This window comes from Miscanthus floridulus, unplaced genomic scaffold (genome assembly GCF_019320115.1).
Source record: "Miscanthus floridulus cultivar M001 unplaced genomic scaffold, ASM1932011v1 fs_702_1_2, whole genome shotgun sequence".
Lineage (NCBI taxonomy): Eukaryota > Viridiplantae > Streptophyta > Magnoliopsida > Poales > Poaceae > Miscanthus > Miscanthus floridulus.
Genome location: NW_027097135.1, coordinates 9,489 through 20,927, shown reverse-complemented (window position 1 = coordinate 20,927; position 11,439 = coordinate 9,489). Strand labels below are relative to the sequence as shown.

Below are 11,439 nucleotides of genomic sequence, written 5' to 3'. Positions count from 1 at the left end.
AATGGTTCTGGAAGGGCAGAGAGAGCAGTGGTGCCATCTCGGGGCTTGTTTCATTGGTAGATTAGGGGGTTTGTAGTTTGATTCATTCATACATTGGGTTGGTTTGATGTGGATATATGTTGAGCGGCAAATTGAAGGCATCTAACAAATGCACTACTAATTTAACATATAGCTCAATAGCTGTTATTAGAATTGGTGCTTCACTATTTTCTTGATTAAGATAAGTGTTACTTTATTTTTTTATCAATAACATGATAAGCTGTTCATCAGTATTGCTTTTATATTGTGTAGGCTGTTCATCAGTACAACTTATGCATAGTGCACTATTTTTATTTGTTTGACACAGGTTAAAATAAGCTTCTGCGATTTGTGTAGCAGTCAAAAAATACTCCATCATCACTACAACCCATAACAAAGTGGTGTGACTTGGCTTTCTGGTTAAAGGTAAAGTTCTTACTTTTTGTTGTGTTTATGAATGTGCTCTGCTATGTTGTGATGCTCATTCTCTTTTATTACACACTGCTGTCATCGTCTTGTGATTGCCATCGGTTATCACTAGTTAATATGATTGGTATGCTTTTATTACACACTGCTGCTATCTTGTGATTGCCACCGGTGTACATTTGTTAATTTGGTTGGTATACACGTCTTTTGTTATGGAATGATAGATATGCCACATTCCTAGATATGTTGTATGCCTATATGCATGGTCTAAATTAACAATTAAAATTTTATATTTGCAATACAGAGATAGTTCAAATGTCACGCTCGTGGATGTATAATGGTTGGCAACATGGTAAACTTCCCTCTAATGAATGGGTTGATGAAACAACTGAATTCTTGAATCATGCATTCTCTTTATCGGATGTGGTTGAAAATGATACCATCAAGTGTCCTTGTGCCATGTGCCGGAACTACTTTAGGCAGAAAAGGAATACTATAGAGCTTCATTTGTTTAAATTTGGTTTTAGAGAAGGCTATAAAACATGGACAGAACATGGTGAGAGTCTTGTTAGTCATGATGAACATAGCACTGTAGGTACTGAGGAGGGTTGCAATGAAGTTGACCGTATGGATGATATGCTATTTGATCTGGTTGGCGAACATCCACCAGATATAGATGATACGCCAACATCATCTACCCAAGCCTTTTATAGAATGGTTGCTAATGCTGATGAATTGGTGCATGATAAAACTACCCACTCGTCACTTTCTGCTGTAGCTCGCTTGCTTGCTGTGAAGTCAATGTACAATATGTCAATTGACCACTATGATGATTTCTTAGAAATAATCCATGAACTCCTGCCTCCGGACTCTAAGTTGCCAAAGAACTTCTATGAGTCGAAAAAAATGCTAGATGGTCTGGGTATGCCATATGTTAAAATTGATGTGTGCTAAAACAATTGCATGCTTTTCTATGGAGATAACAAGAACAAAGATAAATGTGACTTCTGTAATGCCAATCGATATGAAGAAGGCCGGAACAAAGTTGCACGCAAAGTTTTGCGTTATCTTCCAATAACGGATAGACTACAAAGGCTGTATGCACATGAAGAAACAGCCAAGCTAATGCGATCGCACAATCACTCCACGTCTGGTAAAATAGTCCACCCTTGTGATGGAGAAGCATGGCAGCAATTTGATGTGGACTTTCCAGATTTTGGAAGGGAGCCTAGAAATGTGCGACTTGCTGTTTGCACTGATGGCTTCACACCATTCAGCTTGAATGCTGCTGCATACTCATGTTGGCCGGTGTTCATTACTCCACTAAATCTGCCCCCAGGCATACTCCTAAGACCAGAGTATATTTTTCTTGCCCTTGTAGTCCCTGGCCCTGAGCATCCTGGAAGGAAATTGAATATTCTGATGCAGCCCTTGGTCGATGAACTAAAAAAACTGTGGGTGGGGGTCCAAACAAAGGATGCTTCACTCAAGCATAGCTTTACAATGAGGGCAAGTTACCTTTGGTCAGTGCATGATTTTCGTGCTTATGGAGACTTTGCTGGATGGAGCACCAATGGCAAATTAGCATGTCCATGTGGATATGGTTGCCAAGGATTTCAACTCCGTCATGGACGTAAGGCTTGTTGGTTTGATTGTCATAGACGCTTCCTTCCTATAGATCATCCATTTAGAATGCAAGCTAATGCATTTCATAGGAACACAATAGTGCTTGAGGAACAACCTAGGCGCTTAAAAGGGCAGGAAGTGGAAGACCATCTACAGAAGTTTGTAGATGATACACCAAACTATGGAAAACTACACAATTGGACTTTTGTGAGCTGCTTTAGGCAACTTCCATACTTTTCTAAGTTAAAGCTCCCACACAACATTGACTTAATGCATAATGAGCGAAATGTAGGTGAAGCTATTTGGAACACTTGCTTTGACATAGCTGACAAGACCAAAGATAATGTGAAAGCTAGACTAGATCAAGCTGATATATGTGTCCGGCCTTCGCTTAATTTAGTGAGAAATAGCAAGGGGAAGTGGAAAATGCCAAGGGCTCCATTCTGCATTGACAAAAATGACAAGATAACCATTCTTCAGTGGTTCCAAGATCTGAAATTTCCTGATGCATATGCAGCCAACATCAGGCGTGGTGTTAACCTGGTGCAAAAAAGGATTTTAGGCCTCAAAAGTCATGACTTCCACATCTTTGTTGAGCGCCTTCTCCCAGTTGCATTCCGGGGATTTCTTTCAGAGGATGTATGGCATTGTTTGGCTGAGCTTAGCTTTTTCTACAGGCAGTTGTGTGCTAAAGAGCTTAGTAAAGACATTGTTCATTCTCTAGAAGAGAGTATTCCTGTGCTGTTGTGCAAACTGGAGAAGATATTTCCTCCTGGTTTTTTCAACCCTATGCAACACTTAATCATACATTTACCTTATGAGGCACGATTAGGAGGGCCTATCCAAGCCCGTTGGATGTACCCGTATGAGAGGTAAATCTCAGAATCAGTTGTGTGACATAAAAATATATTTAGAATTTTGTCCATGATATCTTCGTATCAATGTGTAGGTTTATCAAAAAACTTAAGAAGAAAGTAAGAAATAAGGCACGTGTTGAGGGTTGCATTGTTGAGGCTTCTCTAGTTGAAGAGGCTACAAATTTTGTGTCCTTGTATTTTAGAGCAAGCGCTCGGTCTACTAAAAACAAGATGCCCCGATATGATGATGATGCCTCTACGTTTGAAAGCGTATGTGACCTCGAAATTTTCCAATACTCGGGTAGATGCATCACCCAAGAGGTACCCATGAGCTCTCTAGAGAAGAGTACAAGGTTGCCTTTCTGTACATACTAACTAACATACCTGAGATGGATGATTTCTTTGAGTACGTACTTCAAATCACAATCACTCACTTATTTCAATTAAGTTATGATATGTGTGCATAATAGTAATTCTATTAATGTAGAAAATTTGACAAGGAGCAGTGGAAGAGCCGTGTTGTTCCAACTGAACAGCAGAAACGTGAATTGAGACTAAATGGCTGGAATTATGGCCGTTCCATAAAACAAGGGCCAGATTTTTTTGAATGGTTCAAGGACCAAGTAATGTCCCTATGCATATGAGATTGCATTTGTGTTAGTTTCATAGCAAACACCGCTAACATATAAACTACATTTTGCAGTGCATGCAATCATCTATTGTTCACAAAGCTTTGTGTCAAATGTCATATGGTTTCTGTACTCGAGTTCATTGTTATGGTTGTTATGATGTCAACGGTTATAGATTTCATTCTGAGCAGTACGAGAAGGGAAGATCTGGACTAACCACTTGCAATACTGGTGTTTGTGTGTCTTCTTATGATGAAAGTGGCAATGTTCTTGATTATTATGGTGTCATAGAAGACATAATCAAAATTGTTTGGGAAGGGAGCATGCCACTTGAGTTGGTTTTATTTTATTGCCATTGGTTTGATCCAACACCCAATGGACTGCGGCGCACTGAGAACTTGGGTTTGGTAGAGATTAAGCACACATCAAGATTATCAAATTTTGACCCATTTGTCATGGCTGCTCAAGTTAGTCAAGTTTACTATCTACCTTATCCATGTAAAAATAGAGAAGATCTCATGGATTGGTCAGTAGTGTATAAAGTTGCTCCACATGGACACATACCTCCAATTAATAGCAATGCTGATTCTAGTCTTGGTGAAGGGCCAACTCAGGATGTTGAATTCTTCCAAGAGGACGGATTAGATGGCACCTTTGTTATTGACTTGGGAGCTGCATTGGACTCTATAACATCATTGGTCTCAGACGAGATTACCGATCCTAAAGACTTGGAAGAACTGGAGAAAAATCAGGCTGAGATTGAGGAAGAAAATGAAGCTACAGATGAAGAGATAGAGTCTATAGATGAAGAGAATGAAGATTCAGATGAAGCTTATGATTGAATTTCAATGTTTACTGCAGTATTTTGTGTATTGTACTCTCTATTTTGTGAACTTTGTGTTCTCCATGCCTAGGATCTACTGTATTGAACTTTTATTAATGTATATGGTATTGCCTATGTACTGTGTACTTCGCTACATTCAAATCGTGTGATTGCCACCAGTGTAGATTAATTGACCACTATGATGATTTCTTAGAAATAATCCATGCTATTGCCTATGTATTGTGTACTTTGCTACATTCAAGTGATGGCTCCAAACTTGTGAAAATTATGTTGTACAGAATGTTATATTTGTATTTTAAATCTACATGGTAAATCTCACTTATAATTTTCCATTGCAGATGGTGAGTAGCATTTGTCACAGCCGTAACAGTCGTGCAAAAGGGAGTGCTTCTCGTGTTTCAAACTCAAGTGATGGTGCCTCTCAAAGACCAAGGTCTGATCCTCCTTCCCAAAGCCTTAATGCTACTGAACCCATCCGTTCTGTACAGTCAGCTAAGCAAAGGGGGAGAAAGCAGGGGTGTCTAACAAAGTTAAAAATGCCGGTGCGTGATCGCAAGGTTGCCCTTGAACCACTTGGTGATACGTGAGTACACAATCATCTCTACATTTTGTCTCAACTTTTCAACCCTTTTACTAACCATTGTTTACATGTCTTACATCTTGTACTGGTGAAAAGGCAATTTACTTATGTTGGTTATCGTGGTTATAAGTACTCTACTCAAGTTGGGGTTATTATTAAGAGAGAATACCCAGGCTTGGTAGATGACAAGGATCAAAATGGTGTAGTTCTTAACACCCGCCCAGTACTGGAGTGGGCTGATTATTTCCTAACACCAAAGGATAGAACGGGACAGACTGCTGGAGATCGTGTACTTTCTGAATTTTGGGTAAGTAACATGAATTTTGTATAAGTTGACACACCTGTACCATAACTACTATGGTTACTATATGTGTAATTATTTATGGTCATTCATTGCATGATGAAATGACTTTCTTCGCTTTTGCATGTAGCGTTTGTTTCAAGTCAAAAGGGAGGATCAGCAAGAAGCAGACCGTATTTTGGAAAATTATGTTAGGAAAAAGGTCAAGGATATTTTGTACCAAGCTCGTGTGGATGCTGTCAAGGTGTACTACAAGGACGTACTGAAGCAGAACCTAGATGACAAGTTAGCACGACCGATAGAGCTTACATATGAACAATACCTGAATGGCAGAGTGAAGTGGTGCAAGCGTGCTGCATGGCCTTCTCTTTGTCGTTATTGGTGCTCAGAAGAGTTCCTCACAAAACGAAAGAGGGGGCAGGAATCTCGGTTATCTTCTGATGATATTGCTCAAAATCGTGGTGGATCTAGACCATTTGGGGAGACAAGACAACTTTTGGTTGGCACACTTCTTCTCTTTATATAAATTACATACAGAACTCTCTTGAGAATGGTATGCATACTTATTCCTTATTGCAGGGTGAGAAATTTGGCCCTGGGAGTGCAACTGATATGAACACTTTCAAGGTGATGAAGTGTGGCATGAAAAATGTGGATGACACTGGCAGACCTGGTGCAATCAGCAGCCGCAAAGCACAAAAGATTGTGGTATGTATCTAACAAGCTGCTGCTTGTAGGTTCTGACATAATGCTTCATGTTCAATCTTGTTTGGTTATAGACATTAGAGTGGTCTATCTAGTAGAAAATGCAAGCCATCATTAGAGTGCTCATCTTAAAATAGAATTTGGGTCTGTTGAATAAATGGCTTGATTTTAGACTAAATAGTTGTGTTTAGCATCTTAGTTTGTAGCAGCTTGCCAACTAGTCCTAAATATGGCTGATAATGTCTTTTCCATTCTAGGATGAGTATACAGCAAAGTCCCAGGCTGCTCATCCAGAAGGGCTGGAGCAACAAGAGTTGGATGGACAAATTCTGTATGATCTATCTGGTGCCTTGCGCCATGGTCGTGTAGCCATTGCAAATGGTGCTGTCAAATTGGCTGATGTGCGAGCTGCTGCCAAGAAAAAAAATCCTGCATCTTCAAATGTAGCATCTTATCGACGCATGGCCAAAGATAATCGGAATTTACGTCATGCAAATAGGTTTTTACATGAGCGCCTTAACCAGATGGGGGAACTTAATAATGACCTAATACTGGTATGGATGTGAATTCGTGTGTCTATTTATTGATTAAAAAAAGCACACTCCTAGTAGTTTATTTTTGAACTACTATACTTGTTTGGATGTAGGATCTTTATCGCAAATTGGATCAGGAGGTTCCAGAAAATCATAAAAGGCGCCTTGCAGCTCTACAAACAAATGTAAGTACATTAACTTGATACTTGTACCTATGAAATCGGTATTAATTATGACAAAAAAAACAGCTGGTCTAAACCATTTTAAGTAGACAACTGATATGTTTTGATGTCAGAATGACAACATGCAGTGCAGCAGTGAGGGAGTGGCCTCATGTTGATGGTTACTGTAGTTTCCAACTTTCCATCTTAGTTTTAACCTCATGGTAAGCTGTGATGGGGCAGGGGTAGGGTGGTGCAGGTGGGAAGGAGGGAGACAACCTGCCTGCAGCCTCCCTTGGCCCTTGAAGCTTCCTGTCCCATGGGTGGCTGGTCACCAGAACACAGCTTCCGCTATATAAAGACTAGGAAATCCCTGTTTCCTGAACCCAGGTTATACATAGTTTATATGAGTACAAATGACTAATATGCCCCTTGATCATTTGAGTATGCTGGCATGCACATCCATCATAAAAGGGCAGGGGTCTTAGTGTCCAGTGCCCACGCTAAAATATAGGGGTCCCTGATCCTTATTGTTGACTTGTTTGGTTGTCTTGGATGTGCTTTGCTAGGCTGCTAGACATAGTGCTACTTGGCCAAGCAATCTCAGAGACACGCTGAGATAGGATCACCTCTGTTTTTTTATCATTATTAGAATCATATATGTTGTGTTCCTTATTGTGTGTGTGATTATTTACAGCAATATCACTTCTAGGCTAGATTGCCATTAATTAGTTCAGCTCAGCATGTCTATGTCTTGAGATATACCTGAGTCTCCTGGCAGACATTTTGGTGGGGCTGTTACTAATCCAAACAAAATGAGCACACAGGTTCCAGGAAGTGCTTTGCTATTCCAGATAAAAATGCATCTGGCAACTTCAAACAACTCTTTGTATGTACATAGGGAGTATTAGATTATCCAAGTATTAGGTTGGTTTTCGTTCTGAAAACTAGTAACATATATCTGCTTCAAAGGTTTGTACATGTTGTTTTTTGGAACTACTTGGTACTTGTTAGCACACCAAAAGTATAGTATCACACGAGATATACCACTTGCCATGCCAGCATGTATATTCCTGGATGTCACCGTACAAGTAGTCTCCGGTTCTTTTCTCATGTAATGGGACCTGCAGGTGATGAAGCCACCTATGCATGCATGCATACATTGTATCTCGCCAGATAATATATAACCTAAGAAAAATATTGTGGAAGTATATACCAAAATGAAAGAGTCTGTTACGTACAGCTGGAATTGCGTATGCAGAAATTTGACTCTTGTTCCTGAACCCCAAAAGTAAATGCCTCGGTTAGGTGGGGTACTATTCTCTGATCGCGGCACTTCGTAGTTAGCTAGTTCTATTATTAACCGGGACTGGACGGGAACATCGTCTAACATTGTTCTAGAAGATTATATTTGGAACCATGTTTAAGCAGACAACTGATATGTTTTGATGTCAGAATGACAACACGCAGTGCAGCAGTGAGGGAGTGGCCTCATGTTGATGGTTACCGTAGTTTCCAACTTTCCATCTTAGTTTTTACCTCATGGTAAGCTGTACTTCTAGCTGTACTGAAACTGTGCTTCATGTATGGTGCTGGTGTAAAAGGAAATCATGTATAAGACAATTAATTAATGTTTATTAGTCCTAAAATCCAATTGATATTTACATGGTATTATCATTTTGCAGCTGCCCACTAGTTCATCCCATGTTGGTGAGGACTTGGATGGTGAGGACATGGATGGAGAGGACGAAGAGGACATGGATGGCAGCTACATGGAAGGAGAGGACACGGAGGAGGACATGAATGAAGAGGACATGTATGAAGAGGACGAAGGGGACGAAGAGGACGAAGAGGACAGGGATGAAGAGGACATTGACGACAACAATGGGGGCAGCAATGCTGGATCATACATCGATGACTTCTGTGATTTGGGATATATATGGTAAGGTTGCTATTGGCAGAAATAGCACATGGGTTGTCAAAGTGACTTTTGTCTATTGAACAACATAAGCTGGTGGCTGGTGGCTGTCTTTTGTCTTTTGAACATGTATGGCCGTGGATGATTAACTTAGTAGTAATTGAATGTTAGATGGACTTGGCTAAAACTAGGATGTTGTGGTAGGTGACATGGTTGTACATGTATAAATTAGGAGCAGCAAATGCTGGTGGTAGTAGTAGAATGTTAGATGTAATTTGTGAGGGTAGAACCTTGGTATGTTGGCCCGTGTTGAATGCTTTGTAAGCTCTTATGGAACTTCTAATATATATGCTTTAATATTGTGATATGCATATAACGTGTTGTTTGGTGAATCAGTAATAGATGTAATTGTAATATTTTTGTGCCACCTACTAATTTCTCTGGTGGTAATTTGAGAAAAAATTGTGATTTCCTTGACGGGAAGCCATCAGGAAAATTAGGTTGAACTGACAGAAATATGTTTACTTCCTTGAGGGTTGACTGACAGAAAAATTACTATAGCCCACAAAGAAATTAGCAATATCCCTGATGGTGACCCTACAGGGAAATCAGTTAACCTGACGGTTCCTGGCGCCGCACTAAACCTCCGGACGTTACAATATTTTTGTCGGACATCCGTCAAAAAATTACCGTCAGAAAAATATTTCTGTCGGTAAGCTCACAGGCAAATCTGATTTCCCTGTCAGCCTATCCTTGACGGTATATGCCTGTCGGGCTCCCGACAGAATTATTTTTTCTGACGGTTTTTCATGTTTTCTTGACGGTTTTTTGGCACACAGGAATAATGTAGTTTCCAGTAGTGAAATCCTCAGCCACCCTTACAAATCGATTTGTAGGGGCGGCTTGGGAACCGCGTGTAAGGGCGGCTGGGCAAACCGTCCCTACCAATGGTGTCGAGCCACCCCTGCAGTGCCTTTGTGGCATAGTGGCACTTGCTTCTCTCCAAACAGGGTCCTTATTTTTGATAATAGATGGCCAAATGGGCCGCCTAGCCTAGCACGGCACAGGCTCGCAAAGGGCACGGCCCGATCGGACTCGGGCCGACACGGCATGCCTAGCTCATCGGGTTCTGCCATGCCCGCCCATGGGATGCACCTATGGCCCAGGCACGGCCCTATAAGGCTCAGGTTGTGGCGAACTGAGCCTAGCTCAGTTGGTTAGGTTTCTTGTGGTGTAACCTGCCTATCCGAGTTCAAGTCCTTGGCTTAGCACGGGTGCTCATATTTTTCTGAATTTATTCTAGAATTTAACGGTGTTGTGCTTTCAGTAGTAAGCGACGTTTCCGTCGATAGCGATGTGCCTGTGGTGACTTCGTCAATCTCGAGATTCTCGATATGTGCCGACATAGTCTTTTGGATGTGCTCATAGGGGTAGGGTTTGTGTACGTATGTTCATAGGGGTGAGTGTGTGTGCGTGTTGAGTGTCTGCGTCTATAATTGTGTAATTCGAGAAAAAAAGGCTCGGGTCATGTCGTGCCGGCCCATCTGCCCATCGAGCCCGCCTAGGCCCGCGTGGTATCCCCGTGCGCTACTCCACCGTCGCCATCACGTGCTACTGCGCTAGCCCGGTGGGCGCCTGTTGCCGCGAGAGTGGGCCTCCGCCCTATGCACCGGCCATCACAGATGAGCGCGCCTCTGCCCTGCTCACCGGCCGCCGCGGATGAGCACACCTCTACCCTGCGTCCCTCCTCGCTACCCGGGGGAGCCCATCAGAGGAGAACGAGATTTAGGAGCGGTTGATGCAGAGATCGAGGTTGGGGAGCAGTTGATGCGGGAGATCGGTGGAGGCCGGAAGCAAGGGGATGCGGCATCGGGCAGATCAAGGAAGGGAGGGAACGCGATATCAGAGTTGGGAAGGGACGCGGCATCGGGAAAACAGTCGACTGAGATAAGAATAGGAGTTTGCTGGAGGAAGGAGTTACGGTTTTGAATCTATTATATATGGGAAGCAGCCTAATTGAGTCGTACCGGGCCAGCATGTCGTGCCAAGGAAGCGGCCCAGGCATAGCCCTGCTATTGGGCTGGGCCAGCACAGGCAAGGCAGCCATCGGGTCATGTCGTTCCTGGGCTGGGTCAAAATTGCGGGCCATGGGCCGCGCCCATGGGCCTCGGGCCATATGGCCATCAATACTTTTCATTAAATCCATCCCAAAAAACAGTAACATATGGAGCCCACTCGTTCATTCCCTTCTCCCTACTCCTTTCAACTGAGCTACTTGTCCATCTTGACGAGAGGAGGGGACTCACCCAGTCACCCGCATATCGCCCATCCATCTTGCTAGTCATGCTAGAGGGTAAAGGGACACGACAAGCAGATCTCTCTCGTCGTGTTGGAGGGAGAGGAGCCATGAGAATAGAGGCCACACATCTAGGACCCGCCTGAATCTTGCCCTCACCTTGGAAGAGAGACCGCTTGTCGGGGACCTCACTCGGGAGGAGACGCTGAACGGCCGAAGTCACAGGAGGAGCCGCCACCTCGTCAGGACATTGCCTTTGTCCAGAAGGAGAGGTCGCAAGCCGAGGACCTTGCCCTCGCTCAGGAGGAGGGGCCGCACGGCCGGGGTTGCAGCAGAAGTTGCCGGGGGCAGATCCAGCATGGCAGGCATGCCTCGGGGAGGGAGATTCGCCGGGAAGGTCAATGGAGGGGAGCCGCATCGTCGGGTGAGGGGCTGCGCAGGTGGAAGGACCTCGCGGACCATGGTGCAACACCCGGGCAGGCGTGATTTGTCGTGCACATGGAAGGAAATGACCCCAACTATCGTTTGGGGGCATGGAAGAGGGT

At 43.1% G+C, this 11,439-nt stretch overlaps 2 protein-coding genes across 2 annotated transcripts; both read left to right on the top strand.

The window, feature by feature from the left end:
• The first annotated feature begins 3,316 nt into the window (after nucleotides 1–3,316).
• Nucleotides 3,317–4,398, top strand: LOC136532764 (uncharacterized). The gene is made up of 3 exons (XM_066525355.1): nucleotides 3,317–3,333; nucleotides 3,415–3,550; nucleotides 3,631–4,398. Exons 1-3 carry the CDS (start codon nucleotides 3,317–3,319, stop codon nucleotides 4,396–4,398), a joined length of 921 nt encoding a protein of 306 aa, XP_066381452.1.
• A 1,631-nt stretch (nucleotides 4,399–6,029) lies between these two features.
• Nucleotides 6,030–8,626, top strand: LOC136532763 (uncharacterized). The gene is made up of 4 exons (XM_066525353.1): nucleotides 6,030–6,053; nucleotides 6,244–6,540; nucleotides 6,633–6,704; nucleotides 8,366–8,626. The coding sequence occupies exons 1-4, from the start codon at nucleotides 6,030–6,032 to the stop codon at nucleotides 8,624–8,626; spliced, it is 654 nt and encodes a 217-aa protein (XP_066381450.1).
• Nucleotides 8,627–11,439: the final 2,813 nt, after the last annotated feature.

Excerpts from the sequence above, each read along its gene's own strand:
- LOC136532764 (XM_066525355.1), top strand. Across the intron at positions 3,551-3,630 it reads TTGAATGGTTCAAGGACCAA|TGCATGCAATCATCTATTGT; the intron begins GTAATGTCCCTA and ends TACATTTTGCAG.
- LOC136532763 (XM_066525353.1), top strand. The coding sequence starts at position 6,030 with ATGCTTCATGTTCAATCTTGTTTG. Across the intron at positions 6,054-6,243 it reads TTCATGTTCAATCTTGTTTG|GATGAGTATACAGCAAAGTC; the intron begins GTTATAGACATT and ends TTTCCATTCTAG. Across the intron at positions 6,541-6,632 it reads TTAATAATGACCTAATACTG|GATCTTTATCGCAAATTGGA; the intron begins GTATGGATGTGA and ends GTTTGGATGTAG.